Source organism: Helianthus annuus, chromosome 8 (genome assembly GCF_002127325.2).
Source record: "Helianthus annuus cultivar XRQ/B chromosome 8, HanXRQr2.0-SUNRISE, whole genome shotgun sequence".
Classification (NCBI taxonomy): Eukaryota; Viridiplantae; Streptophyta; class Magnoliopsida; order Asterales; family Asteraceae; genus Helianthus; species Helianthus annuus.
Genome location: NC_035440.2, coordinates 90,848,799 through 90,876,452, shown reverse-complemented (window position 1 = coordinate 90,876,452; position 27,654 = coordinate 90,848,799). Strand labels below are relative to the sequence as shown.

The 27,654-nt window shown below is 39.2% G+C and overlaps 2 protein-coding genes across 3 annotated transcripts; one reads left to right on the top strand and one right to left on the bottom strand.

Moving 5' to 3' along the window:
* Positions 1-231: 231 nt before the first annotated feature.
* On the top strand, positions 232-3,128 carry LOC110873429 (TLC domain-containing protein 4-B). 2 transcript variants are annotated; one of them, XM_022122350.2, is made up of 10 exons: positions 232-388; positions 499-555; positions 675-825; positions 1,208-1,296; positions 1,376-1,514; positions 1,785-1,859; positions 1,965-2,086; positions 2,171-2,246; positions 2,340-2,399; positions 2,803-3,128. In XM_022122350.2, the coding sequence occupies exons 3-10, from the start codon at positions 727-729 to the stop codon at positions 2,941-2,943; spliced, it is 801 nt and encodes a 266-aa protein (XP_021978042.1). In that variant the 5' UTR covers positions 232-388; positions 499-555; positions 675-726; the 3' UTR covers positions 2,944-3,128. The 2 variants fall into 2 exon arrangements, with proteins under 2 accessions (XP_021978042.1, XP_021978043.1); XM_022122351.2 differs by having other exon boundaries at positions 499-559.
* Positions 3,129-5,104: 1,976 nt separating this feature from the next.
* LOC110873430 (bifunctional bis(5'-adenosyl)-triphosphatase/adenylylsulfatase FHIT) lies at positions 5,105-8,910 on the bottom strand. The gene is made up of 5 exons (XM_022122353.2): positions 8,832-8,910; positions 8,622-8,732; positions 6,118-6,264; positions 5,629-5,727; positions 5,105-5,518 (listed from the first exon to the last, which is right to left on the bottom strand). Exons 1-5 carry the CDS (start codon positions 8,889-8,891, stop codon positions 5,402-5,404), a joined length of 534 nt encoding a protein of 177 aa, XP_021978045.1. The 5' UTR covers positions 8,892-8,910; the 3' UTR covers positions 5,105-5,401.
* Between the last annotated feature and the right edge of the window lie 18,744 nt (positions 8,911-27,654).

Sequence of the window (27,654 nt, the reverse complement as noted above, 5' to 3'; positions counted from 1 at the left end):
TCATGCAGGTCCATTTGATCACATTTAACCATAAAAATTAACTGAGTTAGGGCTAAAGAACATAACCTGCAAAGGTTTGCAAATATCGAGTACGTTTTCTGTAATTATTGAAGACAAATGACATAATTTGCAACAACTTACATATGTAAACACCATTTTTGTAATTTACTCTATATTATATTAAATGATGTTTTTATGGATAATTAAGATATCCTTGAGCGTTACCCATAAAAGAGAATTTGAAAGAAGTAGAAACCCAAATCCGGACGCAAGGGAAGGGAATGGAATGGAATTATGTGATGATCAATCGTAATCCCGTATATATCTCCGACTCCAACAATATGGGCGACCCATCTCTGTCTCTATCTCTATCTCTATCTCTCTCAAGGTATCATATCATATCATCTTCTTCAATTCATTCTATCATTCATACCCTGTTTTCTGAAATTTAATTATTATTATTATTACCCTGTTTTTCTGATATTTAATTATTACCAGAGAGAGAGGTTCTTGTTTCATCAGATTTTGAATTGCTTCATAAATCATAAACCCAGAGTATGTATGTATATTTAATTGTTTGACGTTTGTCTTTTGAATTGTTTTTTGTTTGTGTTGATTCGTGTGTTGTGTTGTGTTTTTTTTTTTTTTTTTTTTTTTTTTTTTTTTTTTTGTAGCTTTTTGATTGTTGAAAGTTAAGGGTAAAGAGTGAAGAAATAATCATCAATTATGTTGGGGTTGGATGATATAATCGATGATTATTCCAGTTTAAGTAGCGAAAGAAGATGGTTCATATCGGCTTTTGGCGGCATCATCATGTGTAAACTTGTAAGTTTATGTTGCTTATGTTCAACTTCTAATGTTGAATAGGAACAAAGTAGTTCATGCAATTTAAGTCATAATTAGATAACAGAATAATCAGTAACAAACGTACCTAGTAAAATCTCAATTGTAGCATAGCTACTGGTAGGGTCCGTTGTGTTTCCTTTATAGACTCGTGGCTCCAAAAACCTTTTTTATTTAACGTTTATAGTTTAGTAATACAGATAACATAAAATGTGGCTAAGGGAATCACGGGTCACGACTGATTTGTGTGTTCAAGTTACAATAGTCATTAGATGCTCATTAAAACACCCCCTAACATCCACTAGATATATATATATATATATGACCAAGTATTCTAATATCTTATATTTCTTTCTTCTTGAAGTCTTATGAATTTACAGGAATAGTTACACCCTTTATCTTCAAAGATTTTACCAAACTCAACAAGGCACAAAAACTTGAATGGAAGAACAGGTTGTGTTTTTTATTAGGTTGTTTTAGCTGATGTGTGCAACTAACTTATGTTTTTTTTTTTTTTTTTTAATATTTTCAGGGGATTTTCCACCTTCCATGCACTTTTTGTGGCCATTGCTTCTCTTTACTTTTTGCTGATTTCAGATCTTTTTGATGAAAATGTCCACGAGGAGTTTATCGTTTACAGAAAGTCAACGTTATCTGAGACCATACTCGGGGTATTTATCACACTCTGGTTAATATAATAAGCTATGAGATTTAATTCAGTTATGAATATGTATCATATTCATAAACCATCCTTGTCTTTAAAAAAAAAATAAAAATAACGTTTTTGAAAAACAAATGAAAAATTGGTTCAAAACCAACGCGACCAACTCGGCCAGTTTGGTTTGTCGTTTTCCAAAACTATAGCTAGCGGCTCGGCCGAGAGCTATCGTTAAAACAGGCTGAATCAGTGTTTTCTAAAATTCCGCATTGTATGACTGCAGATGTCTTCCGGTTATTTTTTGTCTGACGTGGCCATGATTATCTGGACTTATCCAACTTTAGGTGGTCTTGAATATGTAAGAAACTTTCTTTTCAAGTACAAAGGGCTCTCATGGCTCTTTGACCCAACTCTTTGACCAAAAAAGTCAACTATCTGACCAGAATGTGTTCATATCTCTTAGGTGTTACACCATGGGCTCTCAATGTTTGCAATCATGCAATCCATTTTAACTGGTGAAGCCGAATACTACATCTTCATGGTTCTTTTCACCGAAAGTACAACGCCTTTTGTGAACTTAAGATGGTAACCAAAATGCTTGAAACTTTTATATTCTTATATTCATAGGCTGCGAATTCATTAAACGCATGGCTGCTGCTGCTGCTGCAGGTATTTTGATGTTGCTGGTATGAAGTCTACAAAGCGTTATGTGTGGAACGGTATTGCAATGTTCTTAGGGTGGCTGGTACGCGTTACATACATTATACAACATATTTTTTTTATAGAATTTGTTTTAAATTACTAAAATTGTTGATACGAAATCCTCGGATTTGTTCAGGTTGCAAGAATCGTGTTGTTTGGCTTCTTTTTTTACCACATGTATAACCACATTGATCAGGTAAACAGGCCTACCCGCTAACCTCGTTAGCTAAATAGGTCGACCTATCAACCAGTTTACGCTAACCCACTCTCCAGTTGAACACGTATACAACTTTTTTACAAACTGCCAACTCATACCACCTATTTGACTCGTTTAGATAAATGGGTTAAACATGCCATGTCAGGTCATGATTTTTAATGTGTCCTGACGACTAGGGTTGATATTTTTTATACGAATAAATATATGGGTCGTGTTCAGATTGAACAATTTAAATTTCAATCTTGCAACCCGAGTTGATTGACACGCTGCTTTTTTGGGTCGTGATTGTTTTGACCCAAAAAACAGAAAGCTACAATTTGTTCTTGATATTTAAAGGGTTTTTTTTTTTTTTTTTTTTTTTTTTTTTTTTTTTTTTTTTCAGGTGAGACGGTTGCATATGGTCACCTTTTACGGGTTGCATATAATTCCACCCGTGTTGGCGATCATGAATTTGTTGTGGTTCTTTAAAATCGCGAAAGGGATGGTAAGAACACTCAGGAAAAACAAGACTCACACCAGCTGATTTCTACTTTGTGTTCTAACTTGGTACAAAAGGAAAGGGTAATTATGTAATTATTACATTCTGTGTAGTTCAAATTGTCTATAGTTTTATTCTCATCTTTAAGCCATCTTTTTTTCATTATGGCTCACAGAATTGCTACATATATATCCCACTTTGTTTATAACAATTGGAATGTTTATTATCAAGTTCATTTCATTATAAGGCACTTTTTTAATATAAATATATTGTATAACAATAGGATCATATGTTTTTTATTTTCCTTGACACATGTTTAAATTTCATAGGATCGACTCTTTTTCTCACATTTCGGCATTTTAGATGCTTTAATGCATCGTTTATGCAACGGGTTCTTTGGTGTCTCATGTATCACCCTTCTGGTAGCGTAGACTATTCATGCGACTAATGTAGTAGGTCTCGTTTTATGGGCAATCACTCATTTGATAGATGTGTCGCACTTGTTAATAGTCAACAAATAGGGGGATGGTGTGGAGAAGTAGCACGCGCCACACCAGTTTCTTAGAACAACAATCCAAATTTGTTCCTGTTAACCACAACCTGCACTTTGCAGGATTTGAACTCTCCACCTCTAAGATAGAAGAGGCATTTGTACCACCAAACCATGTCTCATGGGGACAAATACGCTAGGGATGATATTTTTTTCCAAAATACCCGTACCCATATCGTACCTGTATCGATTTTGACTATTCAATACATGTATCAGTACCAAGATAAGAAATTACGCAATAAAAAAGTATAAAAAAAATTATTGGCACAAAATGATAATATTTTTTTACCATTTTACCAATACACAATAAAAAAGTATAAAAAAATTATTGGTACAAAATGATAATAATTTTTTTTTACCATTTTACCAATATAATAAAAGACCTAATATATATTTTTTAAAACATAGTAAAAAAACAAATGGATAAAACAATAAATAGTTTTTTTTTTTCATTGTGTTTTCATCCCATGTTAACACATGTAAAGAATTTTAAGAAATGAAATACGTGATAACAAGAACCTCTCTGTGCATTCGTTGTTTTAATGTGCTATGATGACAGTTGAAACTACATACATTAGAGAGTAACTAGAAACGTAAAAACTACAAGAAATACATGGCACTAATTCATGTATGAATTTGAATCTGATCATGAAAACATGTTTTATTGATGATACATGACAAAAAGTTGATACGCAAGAGTTGTTTCACGTATAATATAACTTTAAGCCAGTGTTTCAAAAAGTAAAAGAACACGTGACCTTTGTGTCGCGCAATAGTTGACTATAGCAATAATTTCTCTCATATGATAATTAAGATATCTCACATATTCTAGTTTCATAATTTCTCTCTAGTATGTTACATTTTACAACCATTTCCATTAGTTCTCTCAATTCTATCCATCTTTTCTATAAATATAATCTATCTCCTTTTTCACAAATAAAAGAATGTTTTTGCATATTTATGTATGCTCATAACAAATATACAAGTATAAAATAATTCTGTGCATTAGACTAACAAACTAACACATGAGTCAAGATAAATCAACATTATCATATGTATATATTAATAATTATATTCAATCAAGTACATGCATGATTAAGGACTTTCACCAACTCCTTGGCGTTGTTACACTAGCCAAATTAGTCCCTCAAAAAAGAGATCAAACAATGATATATGTACCTAAAAGATATACTTAAAAAAGACTATCTAATTCATTAAGTATTTGATGATGTGTGACAGTTATTCTCTCTTCTTATCTTCACCTTTAATTTTGTCATATAACTTAAAGTTTTATTAAATTATTTTTTAGGCCTACTAATCAACCATACCAATCCTTTTTCTAGAAAATGAATAACCAAGATCAAACCGCCACCAAACAAATTGCACATCCTACATACCGGGTTGGGCTCAGAAACGGTTTAACCTGGTGTATCAGACCGTTCAACCGGTACTACCGGCTGGTTTAAACTGGTTTTTAAAACATTCACAAATTTATGATTAAATGGTCCTGAAATCTCGTCAACCAAATAGCCGGTTCACACACTTTATTTTTCTTTCAATCAAGTATCCTGTAGGGATGTTGTTTTGAAATCTCCATTTGCATGAGAGAATTCATATCAATCTTAATAGGGGATACATTTTAATAACAATGCAAAACAAAACAAAACACAACATTATAATGCAACACCCAAGTTATGATTCAAGTATACAAATACAATACATTAGTTTTTGTTCAAAGATGATTGATTCTTATGACAACATATAACAACCGTCACGTTTAAGGCTCAAACTTTCATCCGCTTATGTTTTTATTGTTATCCTTTCTTATTTATTTACCTTTTAGAAGCACATAACTTGATTAAGATCTAGTAAAGAGGTAAACATATATATGTAGATGATCAAATATGTCAAACCGAAGATGAAGTACCAAGATGGTGACGGTTCTGGTGTATATTAGAAAGAAAACTTTCTGTATTCGGCTGCCTCTTGAGCCCTTTCCTCCATGCTTCTATCTTTCCTTTCCTTATCCAAGTCTAGTTTTTTCTTTAGTTCCTTCTCCTTCGCATCAATCTACAAATTTATAATAATAAGGAGTAATCCAATCGCGCTTCTCTTTTTAAACATCATGTTTTTTATGAGATTATATTTTAAGGAAAGTAAAAAAAAGTGTATGAACTTACAGCGTCGTAAATCTCATCATTGTTCACAAAATCCCCGTCTTTCCGAGGAAGAATATGGATGTGAACATGAGGAACTGATTGTCCTGCATGAGGACCGTCCTGTACCAAGATGGACATAAATATCAAAGCACGACTTAATATTTACGACTAATATTACGTAGAGTAAACTGCCATTTTCATCCCTGCAGCTTGTCGAATTTTGCCAGTTCAAGCCAAATTTCAAATTTGTATCATTTCCGTCCCTGACATTCTTGAAACATGTCAGTTCCGTCCAAAAAAAATGAGTTAACTGCCATTTTCGTCCCTGTGGTTTGTCCAATTATTCGATTCAACCTTAGTTTTTTTGGACAGAACTAACAAGTTTCAAGAGTTTCAGGGATGGAAATGAGAGGGACGAAAATGACAGTTAACTCTATTATGTATACACATATAGCACAAACATGAATTTGTACAAACAGTTTGAATAAAATATATATGTAGCTAGCTTACTTGGATGGTAAATGTAAGCGAAGAAGCGTTGTGGTAGTTCTCAAGCTGTTTCCCAATTTTGTGTGCTGAAATCCACAAGTCGGTAGCCTCCTCAGTGGTGAGGTCGATAAAACGTTTGACCTCACGCCTTGGGCAGACAAGCACATGTGGTTCATTGTCAAGTCAACCAAATAGAAAAAAAAATATCGAAAAGAAAACCAATAGCATGATGAACTATGTGGGTTTGGTAGATTGGTTGATGAGCCGGTCCAGGCTTAGGTCAAAACGTGAGTCAAGTCGACCCGAATAGTTTTATATCAAGTTCCAGAAATAATGGATGCTTTAAGATTCTTAAGGAAACTATATACTTTATCCAACATGCAGACTTGCAAATTGAAAACAGAAAAAGCTCATGTAAAACAACCTCTTTATAAGTTAGTTAAGCAGTATAAATGGAAAGCAAAGCATCATTATCAGGTAATAACATGAGACTAGACCATAAGCATAAGCGTAGACCTGGCAAACGGGTCGGGTCGGGTCATGGGTCAAAACGGGTTCGGGATAAAATATTTCTGATCATCATATTGAAGTACTACACCAAGTGAATGTTGTTTAAGGATATGACCTGCCAAAGAAAAATAAGAATAAAATCATAATCCTATATTTGGAAATTAACCCTCAAATTAGGGAAAATTACGAAAATGTCGGTTGACCAAGCAAGTTTTCAAATTTGTCACGCTCCTCTGTCCTTGGAAGGACCTCTGAGCAGGGGAGTGGTCAGCGACGCAAGGGAGTGGTCTGTCAAGCACGCATCCCGTGCTCCAAGGACGCATCCCGTGCTTGAAGGACGCATCCCGTGCTTGAAGGACGCATCCCGTGTCCATGTGTCCATTTTTATTGGGTTTTGATCTAAGGATGCATCCCGTGCATGAAGGACGCATCCCGCGCATAATGTGCCCCTCCAAGGACGCAGGAGCGTGACAAATTTGAAAACATGCTTGGTCAACCGACATTTTCGTAATTTTCCCCTCAAATTAACACCTCTGAATCCTATTATTTTCTACTGGGATGAAAACAAAAATAGTCCACTTTTTTAAGTTAACTAGTAGGGTACTTGGGGCGTAGCTCGGGTAGTAAAAACGGTTTCAGCAGCTTTTAGGTAACACCGGCACCAACCCTTCGGCTTCAACATTCAGTTCAAAATGGGTAAAAGTGAATTGGGTACTGTACCGGTACTGCACCAACACCACCCCATGTGATTTGGGTAATGTTTAATGAAAAATGGGTAAAAGTAAGGTGTAACTATTTAATTCGTTCTTTAAATCTGGTACCTTGGGTTGTACCCCTAGTACCCTTAGGATGTGATGATGAAAGAAAACTTAAGAAACGGAAACTTGTTGAATTTTTTTAAATTTTTTTTTAATCTTTAGGTAGTATGGGGAAGTTTTTCATGGTTTCTATCTAGTCAATTCTTGGAACTTGTTTTCATTTTAGGTGATCCAATAGTTGAAGTAGCGGATTTGAACAGTGTTCATGAGGATCCGCTAGCTGAACTAATGGATGTGGTACTTTCTCAAAGTTCGTGATGAGTTGGTACTTTCTCAGAGTTCGTGATGAGTTGGCAAACATGTAGTTGCTTTTCAACATAAACAATATTCACATCAAACTAGCGAATCCTCATAATCATTACTCACTTCCCTAATTCATCAACTATGAAAACTTCTCCGAATATTGATAGGGTTTATAAAACATCTATACACTAGTAGATAGGGATGAGATTTTTTTCTCAAATACTCGTACTCATACCCATACCGATTTTGACTATTCGGTACATATATCGGTACCAAGTTTAATTAATTTCGGTATCGGTACGGGTAAAAAATGGTACATGTACTGAATTTTATATAGAATTTCAAGAGTTTTTTTTTATTTTTTGTAATGCATATCTTTTTTCGTATTATGGTATCCATCGCGATTTGGCTTATTTGGTACCCATATCGTATTACTACTTATACCCATTTTACCTTATTTGGTACCTATACTATATTGCCATGTTGGTACCCACTAATTTTACCTTATTTGGTACCCGTACAACTGTACAAGTACGCAAATGATTAGGAAAAACAAAGTGGTACCAAAACGAGCACCATAAAATACCCGTACCATACCGTAGGGATGAGCAAAATGGACCCGGTACCGGTATCGAATTTACCGAACCGGGTACCTTTTCGGTACCGATTCGGTACCGACTTTTAACATTTTTGATACCGGTCCGGTACCGGTATTTACCGGTTTTTACCCTCAAATACCGGTACCGGTACCGAACCGGGTATATTCGGTACCGGTATCGGTACCCACTTTTGAGGATTTTCGGTACCGGTTCTTTCGGTACCGGACGGTACCGAGCTCATCCCTACCATACCGTACCCTAAAATTCGGTACCAAGTTTTGTTCAGATTTGGTAATAAGGAAACCCTAGACCAATAAACAACAATCAATGAGAAATACAAAAATGATGAAGAATTACCAGGAAGAACAGGGCGGAGATTGACAAAAGCATATGATAGATCAGTGGAGTAAAACGATTCCTTTTGATAAATGGTGTATGGTCCAAATTTATAAGTTTCATCCGCCATCTACACACGTCAATCATCAAATTATTAATAATTTAAAATCAAAATAATAATACCGAAAAACAAAACAATGAGATGTTAATATGTTAAGAAAGCAGCCACCTGAGTATATGAAGAAGAAGAAGAAGATGATAATTGATTTGGTGATGGTAGACTTTGCATTCATGCAATTAAATACGTGTAGTGGTTAAACCATGAGTCGTGACAAACCATGGACACCTACCACATTTCATTTTTAATATATTTTGTTGACTAGATTTAGAGTAGATTACACAAACTCACTAGTTATATTCATATTGTAAATTTCGTTGTTTCTTCTAAATTACATATCCCATTGTATCTTAGTAAATTTACATAGTTTTTGAACGGGTCGAGTCCGTGGGGTGGTGGGTCCAACCCGAATCATGTCAGGCATGTGAACCTACTCGAACATGATACATATATTCGCCTTTTGACATGAACCCAGCTTGTTTAACCGGGTTAATTTCATTTATAGAAAAGAGTTAATTACGTTTTTCATCCCTTTCGTTTGTTGAAAATAATCATTACAGTCTATTAGTTTAAAAACTGTCAAAAAGTACTTTCACTTTTATAACAATTACAGTCCACCTCCGTTAACTCCATCCAATTTATTGTTAAGTTTTTTTGTGAAAACACTAAAATACCTCTCATTTAAAAAACAAACGAGTTAGTTACGTTTTTCATCCTCGTGGTTTGTTGAAAATAGTCATTACAGTCCAATGGTTTAAAAATTGCTAAAACATTACCCTCCCAAGTTTGCTAGGTGATTTGTTGATTTATGTGTCGACTCATGAGGATGCGGTTGTGGGTTGGACGAGTTGGGTTACAGTTTACCCGACTCAGTTGTCAACCGGGTGAATCGGAGGTTGACTCCTCAAGGAGTTGCTGATTTCAGTCCGACGGTGTCTCCATCGTGTTTGTGGACGGCGGTGGCGTGTTCGGGAGAGAAGGGTTGGGGTGAGGAGGAGGAACTCAGTACATGTATGTATGTTTTCTTGACTCATAATAGGTTGGGCCTAGTCAAGGTGAAGGGAACATGGTCAGTGCCCGAGTTGGGATTTGATAGAAATAAACATAGATGGAATAGGTGGTAGTGGCTTTGTTGAATGGTGGTGGTGATTATGGTTGTTGATTGTGGCCAGAGCCGGCCCAACGGGCTTCCAACCCTAGACATAGGCCTAGGGCCACCCAAATTGAAAGGCCTCCAAATTTGTTGTAGATTTTTTCTATACTAGGCCCATTTTTTGATTTTATACTAAACAGCCCAAAGAAATAAAGGCCCATTTTCAATTTAATGATAATAAAGGCCCGTTTTCCTTTTTTATTGTCCATTATGCGTACTCTTCCAGAATGAAAGGCGGCTGGGTTCAAGTTGGAACTCACGAAGAAAAGAATCGTCGCACCAATCACCATGAAAATCGTTGCACCAATCACCATGAATCGTCGCACCAATCACCATGAATCGTCGATTGCAGGTTACAGGTAAGTAATTAACCTATATATCTTCTTAATCGTTGATTGCAGTTTTGATATACAATTAGTTCTCGATTTGATATACAGTGCCTCACCTTAGTTCTTGATTTGATATTGTGGCAAAAGCTTTATTGTCGATTTGATATTGTGAATTTGTGGCAGACATGGATTCTCCATTCTCGGAACTCAGTGGCGGGAGATTGATATTGATACCTATATTGAATGTTCAACATACAAACGCTTGCAGGTAATGTTTTTCTTTATTTTCTTTTTTTTATTTGTTGTATAGACTTGTATAAGAAATCTAGCCACATTCATAATCTTTCATATTTGCCTAAATCTCTGAAACTTTTAGATTATAATTAGATTTGGCTGCTTTTGAAATTGGAAATAAGGGATTACTATTGATACTAGAAATCCCACAAATTACCTATTTACCCCTTTTGGAACTGATGATCTGATTATTTCAACATGAAGTCGATATAATCAGTTTTTAGTCTTTGGCTCATCATATCTTGCTTCTTATACTAGCTGTCTTTGACTTTCATTCACATTCCGCATTTAGCCTCAGCATGTCATGTTGATTATATCTATAAACATGGGTCAAAATATAGAACCTAATCATGTTTATTCAATCATAACGTAAATATAGATACCAAGTTAGAGACACTTACTTGTGGGAGTGGTCACCTTTGAAGACGAAGATAAGGCCATGATTCCCGTTGTGGTACCTTGGGTTGATGGATCACCTTAGAGAGAATTTTAGTGTTGGTGTTCTTAAGGAGTTTTTCATACCTTTTTATCAATACCAATGATCAATATATAATGATCATAAGTGATGGTAGGTTATGAAAACTCTTTACATTCTCTATTAAAGGTACCTAAAGGGAAATCATAATTGCCCCTTAAACTAATCAATAATTACAATTACTACCATCAAGTAATTGTCAGGGATTAGTTATGTCATATTGGTAATGTTACAAAATGATTCGTAAGGCCACATCAACGGGTTATTTCTAACATTCTCCCACTTGGCCGAGTGATCATTTGTGATAAGTATAAGTAAGTTTGGCCAAGTTAAAACATTAATCAATGTTTCAAATTGAAATTGCAAAAGAAAAATACAGTCATTGAGTTATTCTCAACTCAAGACCCCCATTAATCATGTTACAACCCCAAATCAAAACATACGTAAATTTAAGACCAAAATGACTAAGGTAAGCCCTTTAAAATTAATTTGTATAATTCTTGTCTATACGTTATTAGGTGCACATACGTATTTATAGACAAACAAATTGTATAATTGAGGAAAAATAATAACTAATCATTCATATGTACGATATGCTATTATGTAAGGCCTTTAGTAAAACCTGTCTTTATTATGAGCTCTTAAAAGACTTTGGGTGTAGACCTTAGTTATCGGATCCACAAGCATATCATGAATGTAAATGTATTCGATACAAATATTTGGTTTCCTCTTCTTGTTCATAAACGAACAATAATTTTGTATCGAAGCTTAATGCAGCACCTCTCGAACTGTTACTGTTCGAGGAAATAAGGTAGCTGATTTTTCATAGTAAGTCTTCAATATCGTTTTTGTATGGAGTTCATAAGTTTATGAGTCCATTAATAAGTTTTCAACAACACTTAGTGACAATTGCGTTGTTAATTAACAACATATTATGTCATTATAATTTATGTTGTTTTATCAGTTTCTTATGACTCCTCCATGAGACAATTATATCTGCTGACGTAAGGATATACCCCGAAATTGACATTCAAAGGAAAAGTAATTAACCTGTTTGAGTTCTCACTTCGTCTTACAGTCTTTCTTCTTTCTAAAAGATATCGTAAGATGCTTCACAATAATCTATAGTGGTCTAATGTTCATCAATGTGAGCAATATCTAAACGAGTATAGACTTGAACCTTCGTAAGGCTTCTAATTAACGAAGAATAAGGAAGTAATCTCATTTATCATTTTATCCTTTTAATGAGAGCAATATTGTTTGTTACATATGTAAGGACCCACTTTAGAGTAAAGCTTATGGCATGAAACTAATGCCCCAATGGGTCTATCTCGGTATATTTTGATATCTCTCACGTAAGTGGTATTTCCGAGATTCATTATATCAAAATATGTGTGAGAAATTATTTGACTTATGTAACATATACTTATCAAAAGAGTGTCATATATATAAGGATAAGTTTACATTAATTGCTCCCACTCATCCTGAGGTTGGTACACATAAATCCACTTAATTCGTGATGAAAAGAATTGCATTAAGATTTCGTCACATTTTGATGTTTGCTTCAACCCATATATGAATTTCATCGACTTAGAAACTAAGTGTTCTTGACCTTTCAGTTTAGAACTTTCAGGTTGTTTTGAACATGTAAGTCTTTGTTTAGGGAAAGTTATTTTAATATCTATTTAATGTAGCTACAAAAGATTATAAGCTACTAGAACAACAATGATCCTCAAAGAAAACTTTTGCAAAAAGGTAAGATGATTCTTTGATAACAAACATTATTCTAAACAAAAAATTAATTTTACTAAAATAATTTTTATTCCATTTAGAAAATTGATTAACGCAAATGGCTTAATTAGGAAATGTAGAATCATTAAACTTTCCAATATCCATTTCAACTTCAGTCAAGTAGGATACATAATCATCAAAGTTAAACCTATATGACCTCCGTAGTTGATTATTGGGTTGTATAATGAGTTTCAGATTTATGGATTAACTCTTGATTAAGTTGATATCGCTTTCAAGATTCTAAGTGTGTAAGAGTTGGTGGAGTATGGTGTACAAGAGGTGTAATCGGAGTAAAAATTAATAAGTCTCTTCCCCCCGCCTCTTGTACTTCTTGCAAGTCCTGATAAGGACTATTACTGCTCCCACTGACTTAGAAATCTTTAACAATTTAGCATGCTTATGGTCAACATTAGGAGACCAATAAATTCTAATAGAGTAACAAATTAATGAAGTTACTTGGTACGTGCGCGACTATACATATTTTTACAATGAAATTACACACGAATTGGTTTTAAATTTATAAAAGTGATTATTACTTTTACATCAAAACACACACGAAAGAGGCAAGTGTACCCTGTCATATATGTAGTAAAGTATCGGTAAGAACCAAGTATCGATCCACGGAAATGGGCGGAGAAATAATACTAGACCTTTGTCACTAAATTACCGGTAAAAACATAAATTGTCTTGGTTTTAATTAATCTAAATTAAGCATAAATAAATACTTATAAAACATAGTAAAATATATATAAATAGCCTTGCTTAATACACAACCACAGCATGTCAACTAAGTCAGTTTTGGCACTAGAAGCATTCGGTCAATTTTCCATTTCGAGACAATTAGTATCCCTTTCGGGAATCCTAACATGACAACCATTCGGAAAGTTAAAACGATAAACACACTTTAACCACCTAAAATTGTTCTTTAACGTGCGATTGATTAATGTCTACAAAAATCTCCTAAAAATAAGTTAGTCATCCGTTAGGAATTTTCTAACCTCACTTAATCAAGGAAAGCAACACCGATAAACACAATGCAACCACCAAGACAAGCATAAACTAGATTAAATCACAACCGAGTTCATTTTACAAATCTTGCACATAAATTCACCAAGATAGCAATTTTGGCCGAAACTACTAACTAAGCTAACAAATCATGGCAAGAATTCGTAACAACACCATCTAACCCGTTAGAGTCCTTCCGTGAGGGCAAGCTCTCTTGATTAATAATAATTACATTTTATTAAACCACTAACCCGTTAGAGTATCATGGTGCCTACATTTTAACCAAGTTAAACTAGTTAACCAAATTAAAAGTTTACTAATACATGATTAAATAAGCTTCATTTTTCAACTATCTTACCTAACCAAGCACCAATCATCCAACACAATTACTTATAATCAAGAAATCAATATCAATAACAAGGTTGCAAACTAATCATCAAAGATAATCATAGAAAATACTTCAAAGTTTCATTACAAACATAGATCAACATACTAATGGTTATAATCAAGCAAGGGATTGTTGTGTTTTTGCCCAAAGGCTTACATTAATACTTAGTAATCAGTCTAAATGCTTGAAACATGACAAAATAATGGAAAGATTTGAGAAACCAAACCATAAACAAGCATAAGAATGAGAATCTGGATAGTAAATGAGCAAAACCGGGCAATGTGGCTTGAATCCGAGTGAAAGCAGCAGCCTTCGGAGCCTCAAAATCGCCTGCAGAGCTCCCAAAAATGTCCAGAGTTACTGATAGAATGGTTCTGTTCTGTTTATATGCTTTTTCGGTGTCGCACGGCCGTTCTCCCGATCGCACGACCGTGCACTTTAAGCATTATTGGTGGTGGTCCACCATACCATATGACGTCACAGATCGTTGACTGGTCTTCGCATATGCACGGGCGTTCTTGATATGGCACGGACGTTCCATACCGGAATTTTGTTGCACGCCTAGTTTTGTGGTCGTTCAGCTCCGAGGTTTTCCTGCGTCGTCGGATACGCACGACCGTTCCGCATATGGCATGACCGTGCGTTTTCGGATTGGCCTGCAATGCCTTGCACGCAGTGTTGCACGCCTCGTTCACTGCCGGGTCTTCTTGGTTTGTCGGATATGCACGGTCGTGCATATGGCCGCATGATCGTGCAACACGCCCAGGTCAGTTTTTCCAACAGAATCTTCGCAGCTTCGTCGTTTTGTCCGGAAAGTCCTCGTTTTCGCTATCATCTTGTCTGGCATGCTGTTTTAGGCCTGTAAACAAAAATGTAGATAATTAAGTATCCGAATGACGGTTTTACGGCCGAAAACGCATAAAATATGGGTAAAACGGGGGACTAAAATATGTGTAAATTAGCGAATATCAAATCTCCCCACACTTGAACCTTGCTTGTCCTCAAGCAAGCTGAACTAAAAAGCAATAAAAGACGGAAATAAACAAGAACGATAATTTACACACTATTTTATTGAAAACTACTATAAACGGCTAGCCGGTTTGTCGAAAGACAACATCAAAAGACTCAAACCCAACAAGCATATGCAATTATAAAGCGACAACCAAAAAGCCGTGACTTCACATTTAATTGACTCATCATGTTAATCTTCACGCGACTCACAATGTTCACACACACTCGGGTTTATTTATGAAACATACATATAATGTGTATGTGCAAACACTCAATGCCTCGTCAATGAAACATGCAATATCATAAGCTTGTCATAAGATCTCGTCTCCACCAACTAACATGCAAATAAGTGTAAATCAAGAGGTCTTTACGGGTTGTAACGTTAGGCTTGGGCGAAGGGTATGGAAGTAGACATATAAAGTGGCGAAAATGGTTAAAACTCGGTATTAGCGTTTAACTAGCAAGAAAATAATACAACTATACATACAAACGCCTTAAAAAGGCGACTAAAGCGCAATCGAGCTTATCAATGAAATTTTAACATTTAAGTGTTCAAAATTGCTCGATTTCTATCAACTTCACTCTTATTTTAGGGTGTTTTATTTTCTGTGTGTTTTTTTTTTTTTTTTTTTTTAGAAACATAGAAAACATGCTATACAATAAACTGAAATAAACGCTAGTTAAACGATTATTTTGTCCGAGTTTCAACACTAAAAAGGGTTTAAAACATACAAAGGCTAAATTTGGCTAAGTGGGCGATAATGTGGGTAAACAAAGGTAAACGGGAAGGCTCGACATGGTTAATCCTAAAGGGTAATATAAGGTGAACGGGAAGCACAACACAAAGAACAAGGTTTACAACAAAGGGGTAATCTAAGTGCCTCTATCACTTTTACACAAATTCACAAGTTCATGGTCTTAACAAGCATACTAGTGACAAATTCTAAGTTACACATAACATCCGGCTCACTCCTATATCCGAAATGAACAAATATATAACAATAGGCTCAAATATGCTCACGTAACGGATGGAATGGGTAAAAGTGTGAAAACTATCATGCAAGTCTTTCTTTGTTTGTCACGCTTTCCGGTTTTCTTTTTCAAAATTTATTTTGCTTGTCGGGTTTTTATCAAGTCCGATGCTTTCTAAAACACAATCAACCGGTTTATTTACTAAAATATATACAAAATACAGGTATTTTTGAATGATTTTTTTTTTTTTGAAATGAGGACAAACAAAGTTTAACAAAGTTAACCCCCTCCCCACACTTGAACTTCGCATTGTCCCCAATGCGAAACCCGAAATATAGAGAAAAAGGATAATAGTACTCCCCTCAAGATGATATCTGATGAATCGAGACTTCCAAAGCTGCGTCTGTCATATGCTCCGGTCAAAGACTTGATAGCCAAAATCTGCAAGTATGTCATATGGCACAGCAAAACAGAACAGTAATAGAATAAACACAAATAAACCATAATGTACATAAATACTACTAGTCTAAACAAAGACATAACAGAAAGTAAAATGTTTGAAAATACAATACAATCCGAGGGTGTTCGACATACTAAGCAAAAAGAACACCCGAAATAACAAGTACTAAAATAATAATAAAAACCACCAACGAACATCACCACCAACTCCTACTCGTCGTCACCGTCATCGTCTCTCGTGAAAGATGGGCCCGCACCGCCATAACCAGGTGGGTTCCACGGCGGGAACTGTGGAGGGTGCTGAAAGTAGTCGGGATATGCATGGTGCATCTCCCCGAATAGGTACGAGAATCCGGCACTCACCCCCTGGTATAAGCTCTCCTGGCTATGCCTCAGCTGATCCTGCGTGGCCCTGAGCTGATCCTGACTAGCCCGGATCTGGTCCTGGCTGGTCCTAATCTGATCGATGTACGTACCATGCTGTTCTTGCGTAACACGCATTTGCTGGAACTGCTGATAAAATTCAGGCCAATCCTGATGTTGGTAGTACTGCTGGTGCTGCGCCTCATGTGGCGGTGTGTGGTGCGGTGGTGTGTGTGGCTGGTGCTGCTGCTCCTGCATCTCTACATCCTCTTCCTCTTCATCTTCTGGGAGCGGGGGTAACGGGTCCCAGACCTCGTTATTCAGCCCCCTCAATCTATCCCCTCTATCTAACTCAACAATCACCCCCATCGCCTTCAGTGACCTGATGTCAACATGAACCCCCTCAGTTATCAGAGTGAGACCCTGAAGTACCTCCTCAGTCATAAGGTGTTCGTTGTACGCAATTTCGGTCACATACTGACCGCCATGTATCTGACTGTTAGAAGTCCTCCCTGAGCACTTCACAAAGTATTCAGCCATTCGCGCCGCTAAGTTGATGGGCGCCTTCTCCACCAATGCGTAAAGAAAAATCAAATCTGGTGTTGGACAGTTACCAAGACTGTCCATGCGACCGCATATAGTGTGGCTAAACACATGGTGCATCACTCGCACCAGAGGGTCTTTAAGTCGTGAGGCCTTTGACATCCTTGGGTTGTATGGGTCCCCAACAGCATTTGCAGCCCAAAACTCATCCCGTGCTGCATCAGACGGGAAGGTGAACTGATCTGTGAAGACTTCGGGATCATCCATGTCTTCCCTGGTGTAAATCCCGAGTCTCCTTCCCAAACGACCAACCGACCACCGGTGCCATCTACCACACAATCTGAAAGCTATCCGCTCTTTGTGGCAGAATTTGGGTCGTCGAGCAGCAACTGGCTTTTCGTAAGCATATGATGCAAAGAACTCTATTGTAAGCTCCAAGTAAACAGGTCGGTTGCAACCGACCAGATTTGTAAGTGGCCGACTCATCATGTTTTCCAGTCGGTCATACTGATTTAGTTCTTGCATTACTTCCCAATCCAGCCATCTAGGGACTCCGAACTGCCCCCTCCGGGCCCATAATGCGTCTCTTTTTGGAATGCATAAAGCTTCACGCTCGTTGTTGGGGTCAAACTGTAGGAAGGGATGATCCATCTGTAATGGGGAACATTGTTAGAAAAACAGAAACAGGAGAAAATGGAATTGAAAACAGCCGAGCAGCAAGTTATGAAGCTGCTGTAAATCTGATCTGGGCCTCCGGCACGGTCGTGCGGCGATACGCACGGTCGTGCATCACCGACGATGTGCATCATCTGCCCAGGAAACTCGGAATCGCACGGCGTGCGGTCAATTGGCACCACCGTGCAACACCGGACACAAGCTGACATCGTGGAATCACCCGGATTGGCACGACCGTTCCATACAAGGAACGACCGTGCGACAACTGACCTGCAGATTTCAAACCCCTGAACTTTGAATAGCCTGATTTTCCCAAAATCAACAACTTTTTTTTGTACAAACAGGGGTCGGAAACTCAACCGGGTGTTCACGATAAGCATGATTCAAACAAGGGTTAGGGTTTCGATTTGTTTATGAAGAGAACCCTAATAAATCCCTTGTTGAATCGGATGAAATCTACCCTAGAAAGTAAGAAAACAAGAAATCTAACACTAGAGACGTACCGTGCGAAGTTGGGTGCGAGATCGTGCGAGAAATCGTGCGATTTGGTGTAAAAACCGCTCTGGAACGGCTGCAGTTGCTAGGGTTCGCGAATGAGGGATTTTGCAGCAGATGAGGGTATATATAATGTGCAAAATGACAAAAATGCCCTCAGCCTGACGCACGGTCGTTCGCCGTTTGGCACGGTCATGCGTCTCCGACGACTTCCATTTTTCTCGGTGATGCACCGAGGGTGCGATCCACCGTGCCAGCATCTCGAAAACGCACGGTCGTGCGGATCCTGGCATGGTCGTGCATCAGCTGCAGATCAGAATTTTCTGCAGAAGGCATTTCCAGCAACTGTTTTGGCCGTTTTTCGCCGTTTTTTCGACACACCAACTGTTCTAACAATATTGCAATACAGAACCTTCGTTCGGCATGAATAGAAACTGTACAAACTAACGGAAACTACCTAACTAACCTAAATTACGCTAAAACTATAAAAACATAAAAACGGACAATTTTGCCCCTATAGCGCCAAAGACGCTCTTGCTACATTTTTGATCCACGAGTCAGCAGCGTAGACTCTCTCCTCCCCACACTTATGATGTGTGCGGGGTTTGGAGTTCAATAACCTCCGTCACCGACTCTGTCGGCCCGGCAACGTACAACTTCAAGCGATGCCCATTTACTTTGAAAATAACGCCGTCCGCGTTCTCTATTGCAACAGTCCCATACGGAAATACCTCTTTAACCGTGTATGGGCCTGTCCAACGTGAATGAAGCTTCCCGGGAAATAAGCGCAACCGCGAGTTGTAAAGAAGAACAAGATCGCCCGCTTGGAATTCTTTGTGGTCCTTCAAGCGTTTATCGTGCAATCTCTTCGTGCGCTCCTTGTACAACACCGAGCTCTCATAAGCGCGTTGTCGCAACTCTTCCAACTCATGAATCTGGAGAAACCGGGCTTCACCTCCGGCTTTTATGTCCAGATTTGCGGTTTTCAGCGCCCACATCGCTTTATGCTCCAACTCAACCGGTAAATGGCATGCCTTTCCGTATACAAGCCTAAAGGGAGTAGTCCCGATAGGCGTCTTGTAAGCCGTATGGAAAGCCCACAACGCTTCATCAAGCTTATCCGACCAATCCTTGCGGTTCGCACCTACCGACCGCTCAAGGATTCTTTTCAGCCCCCGGTTCGTGACTTCCACCTGCCCGCTTGTCTGTGGATGATAGGGCGTGGATAGACGGTGATGCACACCGTAACGGGACAAAGCTCTCTCGAGCTGAGTATTGCAAAAATGCGTCCCTCTGTCACTGATAAGCGCTTTCGGAGCGCCGAACCGAGCAAATAAGCTTTTCAAAAATCTCACGACCACCCTGGCATCATTGGTGGGTAAGGCTTGCGCCTCCGCCCACTTCGATACATAGTCAACCGCGACCAGGATGTACTTATTACCTCGTGAGGGGGGAAATGGTCCCATGAAGTCTATCCCCCAGATATCAAAGACTTCACAAACCTGAATCCAGGCCTGAGGCATTTCATCACGTGCCGATATATTTGTCGCCCTCTGGCAAGCATCGCACGCTCTAACCCAACTTGTAACACCTCGAATTTTTGTGTCCAATAATGTGTTAACACGTGTCATTTGATTACACGTGGCATCTATAATAAATAAAGGACTAATTTTGACAAACCTTGAAAGTATATAAATTCGAGGGTTATAAATGTCAACAAGGGTAAATATACTGTATAGTAACCCTAAATAATGCTTGTACCTTCAAACGAATAAATCATAGATCGTACGGAAGCGAAACACGGAAGAAAGTGAGAGATTACGAACTACAGGGGTTAACTGTGTCAACATGTTTAATTATACCTCTGAGTGACCCTTTAACGTTCCCAAGGCTTCGTAACAGTATTATACACTCACTAGAATATACTGTATAAATTCCGCGAAGTTCCGTCTTAAAAACGAGAAAGTTATACTCGAATTCGTATGAGAAGGGTTAAAAGCGTCAACAGTGAAAGTTAAGGCTTTCCAAATAATTAATAAACTAACCGGGGACTTTATAATGCGGGTAAATAACACGAGGCCCCTATCGGTAAATAACCGAGGGCCAAACCGCAAAGTTACCCCTTCAAACCCGAAAGGTCAGGTAAATCATTACGAAGGATTTCGTTATTAATTACCGGATTCTGATAATCATTACAAAAGATTTAAAATTTCTGGAAATCTGACTTCTCGCGACCCGCGTTGTGTTATGGGATAAGTTGAGGCGGGCCGCGAGCCTCCTAAATTACGCGCCTGATATTTGAATATCAGGCGACCCGCATTAAACAAGCATGGAACTTCCATGCGGGTCGCGTAAAGTGCCCAGATGCAGAAAGTTGTAACTTCTTGCCTTTTGAGCATTGTGAACGACCAAATCTCCAATAAATGAGGCATGGGCACCCTACACTTGACCCATAGCTCCAGGGGACACATGCCCATCATCCATGATCAGTTGTAGGCTGTTGTGTGTTGATCTTGAGCTCATTTTTCACTATAAATAGCCATGTTATAGTCATAACATTCACACAACTCAAACCCTTCTATCTGATCATTCTAAGAAGCTCTCTAGCATTCTCTTTTGCTCTCTAAGCAAGATACAACTGCTGTAAGTCGTTCATACCCATTTTGGTCTTATATTTCCATAGTTTTAGCCTATAAACACAACCGTCGTAACTAACGGTTGTCATTACAATAACTTGCAAATGGTTCAGTCTTATGACGGATCAAAAGTAGTTTTGAGTAGGTAATTATGTGGGTAATAAACCTCTAAAAGGGTTCCCCCTGATCACCACTCTAACTATGTCAAATATCGAGTCAAACGTGCGGTTAAAAAGTCAACAGAAAGCTATTTTAGCGATTTATGCATAATCTGTAATGTATATGTTATGAAACCTGTTTTGACACTTATAAAACATGATATTAAGTATATAAACTTGTTGCGCTCGTTTGAATCGATCATTTGCTATATTGACCCGGTTCGGAGCCGAATGTCGCAAAAGTTTGACTTTTGCTTTGACTTCGGTTCTGACCCGTTTTAGTGAGGTATAGATATGCCTTAGGACTCTCTTAGGGCCAGGTCACATGTCGGTATAAACCTCTGTGATCGGTTCATGAGTTATCCGAGTCTTTTGCGCATTTCCGTCATTCGCCTAAAAGTTGACCGTAACGGCCTTTTGAAATTAAAACGAGTATTTCGGACACGTGAACGGACCAGAACCTTGCTTATTAAATTATAAGCATGTCCTTAAAGTTTCACGTCAATCCGAGGTCTAGAATGAGAGTTATGCTAAATGGCGCATTTAAAGTAAACTTTAGTAATTAACGGCGCAATTAGCATAACACCTATCTAAACCAAGATTTCGTCACCAAAACTTTTACCTACTATATTAAAATAATATTTTGGGAATTTTAAAGATTTTTAATAATTTTTACCTCGCTCATAACCTGCGGTTATGGCTACGATTCGGTAAGTACCGAATATGCCCTTTTCGGCCAAAACATGAGTTCTACAAGGTCTTTTGACCCGATTCCAGTTGCTACTGATTTTAAATAATAAATAAAGTATTTTAAGCTTTATAAGCTGTTCGGGAAACTCAGATTTCCTGTAGAACTCGAAAAGCTCTTTAAAAGTCTTTAAAATGACCGAAAAGCCCCTACGGGGCATAATATTAACTTAAACTCGTTACGGGCATCACGGAAGGTATCCTACTGATACCACAACCTTTTTAAGGCATATTGACTTAGGAAATAAGCGTACGACTCACATGGTTAACCGTTTCGCCTATTGCGCGCACGGTTCGGCTTATGAAACTAGTTTCCATAAATTAGCCGATACGGGTCAAATAATATAGTTTGAACCCCAAATTCCAGAGTGTGAACCGTAAACCCATTTAAAACAAGTCTCTGAACTTGTTGGGTCAGAATCACACTCCATTCTCGGTTTTCGCCTTTCACGCGATTAAACCATATCTATATATATCGGAACCAACCAGTCTAGGCTACGGCCATTATAACGACTCGTTAGGATTCTAAGAGGTTAATTAAAACCTTCGTTCCAGATTAGGAGCCTCAGTAAAAGCTATCGGTGATTTAATCCAAATTAAGGAAACATACTTGCAAAGGTAAATACTTTAACTTATTTCCCCTATATGGGCTTGGGTTACGGTATATTAATACCGCTTGATTGAGCATTATATTCTTCCATCGCTTAGGTGGTTAATTAAATAATATGATCGGCTCATTTAAACAGTGTTGTTTCTTAAAAGCCTTTGGGGGGTTTAATGACCGTTGTCCCGGATATCCTTGGCATCATTTTACGAAATGGCCACGACCATCGACATCCCGGTGTAGGCGTACACCCGGTATATATTGTCGACATTAAATTAAAAGACGTAGCCGTTGGTTTTTATACTACGGTTTTACGCAATGTGGTGTGTCTATAAATCTTTAACCCGGCACGACCCGGGCTACTGAACGCATAAAAGAACATGTAAAACGTTCACAAGATTTTATTATAATTTTCCCAAGTTATAAAAGAGTTTGTGCCTTGTGCATTCAAATCAATTTTAATAAACATTTTCAAATGTGTCAGTTGAATGTATTTACCAGGGTAAACTGACGTATTTTCCCCAAAAAGATTAAATGCAGGTACTATACGTAATGGGCTGGTATAGGCGTCCTAAGCATCGTACATAGTCTCGCAAACTCGATGCTGCATCTGAATGAACAATATTTATTACTTTTTGAGCCGCTGTGGATATATTCAACTTCTGTAATACATTTGATATTACAACCAGAGGTTGAAGTTTATATATTTATCTTAAGCTTCCGCTGTGCATTATATAATTGTGTGGTTTGACTATATTGTTGCCAACATCGTCACGGTAATCCCCCACCGGGCCCACCGGTGAGACACGTGGAAATCGGGGTGTGACACAACTCTGAGCATCACGAAATATAGTCGGCCAATAAAACCCGGAGTCCAACACTTTCTTGGCGGTAAAGTTGGCTCCATGGTGGCCTCCGGTAGGTCCCTCGTGACAGTGGCGCAGAATATCGGTCGCCTCTTTCCCTGAAACACATCTCCTGATCACCTGATCAGCATCAACCCGAAACAAGTTAGGGTCATCCCAAATGTAGTGCTTGACGTCCGAAAAGAATTTCCTCTTTTGCTGGTGAGTCAACCCCTTAATCAGAATCCCGCAAGCAAGGTAGTTCGCAAGGTCGGCGAACCATGGCGACTCATTGCATATCTCAACACTCATCAAAGACTCGTGTGGGAAGTTGTCATTTATGGAATCCCAACGCGCGTCCACGATGTCTCCATGCTCTAACCGAGATAGATGGTCAGCCGCTACATTCAACGTACCCTTTTTATCTTGAATTTCAATATCAAACTCTTGCAGCAACAAGATCCACCGGATCAGACGTGGTTTAGCGTCCTGTTTGCTGAAGAGATATCGGATGGCAGCGTGATCAGTATATACAATGGTTTTCGAAAGCACCAAGTACGATCTAAATTTGTCAAATGCGAAAACGACCGCCAAGAGCTCCTTTTCAGTCGTGGTATAATGCTCCTGAGCGTCGTGAAGAGTTTTGCTCGCATAATAGATCGGGTGAAAGTGCTTTTCTCTCTTTTGACCAAGAACGGCCCCTATAGCGTAATCACTCGCGTCGCACATAATCTCAAACGACAAACTCCAGTCCGGTGCAACTAAAATAGGGGCCTCAATCAACTTTTGCTTGAGAAGGTCAAAGGCTCTCAAGCAATCATCTCCGAATATGAACGGAGCGTCTTTCTCCAACAAACGGGTCATGGGTCTGGCGATTTTTGAAAAATCTTTAATGAATCGCCGATAGAACCCGGCATGACCGAGAAAGCTCCGTATCGCTCTAACAGAGGTGGGGGGCGGAAGTCGTGAAATGATATCCACTTTGGCTGGATCGACCTCCATACCAGCATGCGAAATCTTATGTCCCAGAACTATGCCCTCCTTTACCATGAAGTGGCATTTCTCCCAGTTCAGGACCAGATTCGTCTCCTCACACCTCTTCAACATTTTTCTCAAATTTTCCAAGCAGTGATCGAAGGAATCCCCAAATACCGAAAAATCATCCATGAAAACCTCCATGGAATCCTCGATCATGTCATGGAAAATTGCAACCATGCATCTCTGGAAGGTCGCTGGTGCATTACACAACCCAAAAGGCATCCGCCTGTAGGCGAATGTGCCGAAGGGGCATGTAAAGGTAGTCTTCTCCTGATCCTCAGGAGCGATAGGAATCTGAAAGTACCCAGAGAATCCGTCAAGGAAACAGTAATACAACTTCCCCGACAGACGTTCCAACATCTGGTCGATGAATGGAAGCGGGAAGTGATCCTTGCGAGTAGCATCATTGAGCTTGCGGTAGTCCATGCAAACTCGCCACCCAGTGACGGTACGGGTAGGAATTAGCTCATTCCTATCATTTGAAACTACAGTCATACCACCTTTCTTAGGTACAACCTGCACCGGACTCACCCACACAGAGTCCGAAATAGGATAAATCATGCCGGCATCCAACAACTTAATCACCTCCTTCTTCACCACGTCCTGCATATTTGGATTTAAACGCCTCTGATGCTGTGCACATGGTTTGTGCTCGTCTTCCATCAGAATCTTATGAGTACAAAAAGAAGGATTGATGCCCTTGATATCCATGATTTTCCATGCGATGGCTCTCTTATGAAGTCTCAGAACCTCGAGAAGCTGATTTTTCTCGTCCTTTTCCAATGATGCCGAAATTATGACCGGTAGGCGACGCTCCTCGTCTAGAAATGCATACTCGAGATGTGGTGGGAGTTCTTTCAACTCCAAAGGCGTCGGATCTTCAACCGAAGGCTCTGCTTCCTCCTTTTTCACATGGTCAATTTCAAGAAATCTCTCCGGACTCTGGGAACCATCGTCACTAATCTGATAGACTGGCTGCTCGAAATCGTGGCCCTCCTGCGTAATGCCAATCAGGTCCCCACACGACAGACGTGTGTCTGAATCAATCTCGTCAATAGTACCTTGAAAATGAGAGCACACACATGCATCGACAATGTCGACATAGTAAAGCATGTCATCGTGACTTTGCGGATGCTGCATCGATCTTTTGATATCGAATGTCACGTGCTCATCATTCACTCGGAGCGTGATTTGGCCAGCTGCCACATCAACAATCGTCCTCGCTGTATTGAGGAAAGGACGTCCAAGTATCAAAGGTACCCTTGAATCTTCGTCCATGTCAAGAATAACAAAGTCCACGGGGAAAACAAATTTATCGATTTTTACAAGCATGTTTTCCACAAACCCGCGCGGATACTTTATTGAGCGATCTGCCAACCGAATGCTCATCCTAGTGGGTGACGGCTCACCAAGATCTAGTTTAGTAAAAACCTTATACGGCATAAGGTTAATACTCGCTCCCAAGTCAGCCAATGCATGGCTAACAGACATGTTTCCAATTAAACACGGGAGCGTGAAACTACCAGGATCTCCCATTTTCGTGGGCAGACGGTTTTGCAGAACGGCGGAACAAGTCTCATTCATCACCACACATGATATATCCTCGAGCTTCTGTTTATTCGAGAGGATATCCTTAAGGAATTTCGCATACTTTGGCATCTGGGCCAAGGCTTCAACAAACGGTATATTGATGTGTAGTTGCTTAAACAACTCAAGGAACTTACCGTATTGTTCTTCATTCTTCTGCTTCTTCAGCCTGCCTGGATAAGGTACTGGAGGAGTGTAATCTTTGACCGGCTCCTGGACTTGTGCTGTACTTGCTGGGCGTAGCCTGGCTTGCACCTCGTCCGGTGTGTCAGTCGGGACCGCTTCAGTGATCGGTGCTGAGTCCGATATGACGGGTCCGGTAGTTTTTCCACTCCTGGTCATGACAGCATTCACATCCCTGTGTCCGCCCGGGTTTGGTTCTGTATTACCCGGAAGACCGCCTGGGGGTCTTTTGGACATCATCTGTGCCAGCTGACCAACCTGATTCTCGATATTCTGAATCGAGGCCTTCTGACTCCTCATTTCTCCCTCGTTAGCTAGAAAACGATCTTCGCTTTGTTGGTATCGTTTTTCAGAGCTAGAGAGAAGCTGAGCCATCATATCCTCCAGCTTGGAACTAGACTGAGGGGCCTGCTGCTGGGAGCTACTCCCAGTGCCCTGATTCTGGTACGAATATGGACGCTGCTGGTAGGGTTGGTTGTACTGCTGGTACTTCTGACCCTGCTGAGGCGCTGGAGCACGCTGAGTGAACCCCAATGGGTTCTGATTTCCTGTGTTCGCTCGCCACCCAAAATTTGGGTGATTTCTCCAACCGGGATTATAGGTGTTGCTGTACGGGTTGTTTTGCGGCCTTACTTGATTACTCACGAAATCTACTTCTTCGTGGCCCTCATATACGACTCCCTGAAAACATGCCCCAGGCTCGTGTGACAGTCCACACTGGTCACATCCCGAGCCAGCATGCGCAATCATCTGGGACCTGTCGAATCTCGATGCAAGAGCCGAGATTTGTGCAGTAATGGCCGTGTAATCGTCTACAGCATGAACTCCTGAACGAGATGATGATGATGCCCGACCTCTATCTCCGTCCCGACGCGAGCTGGATTTCAACGCAGCTTTTTCGATAATATCATACGCTTCAGTCGGCGTCTTAGTTCCAAGATCGCCGCCGGCGTTCACGTCTAATCGCTCCTGCGTATTATAGCTGAGCCCCTGATAGAACATCAAAACAAGCTGTCGCTTGGAGAAGCCGTGATGTGGCACATCAATCAACAAATCTTTGAATCTCTCCCAAGCCGCATGCAACGACTCGCCCTCGTCCTGGCGAAAGGAAACAATCCGGTTCCGTAGTTTGTTCGTTTTCTCAGGTGGAAAATATTTCTGCATAAACTGCTCCGCCAACTGA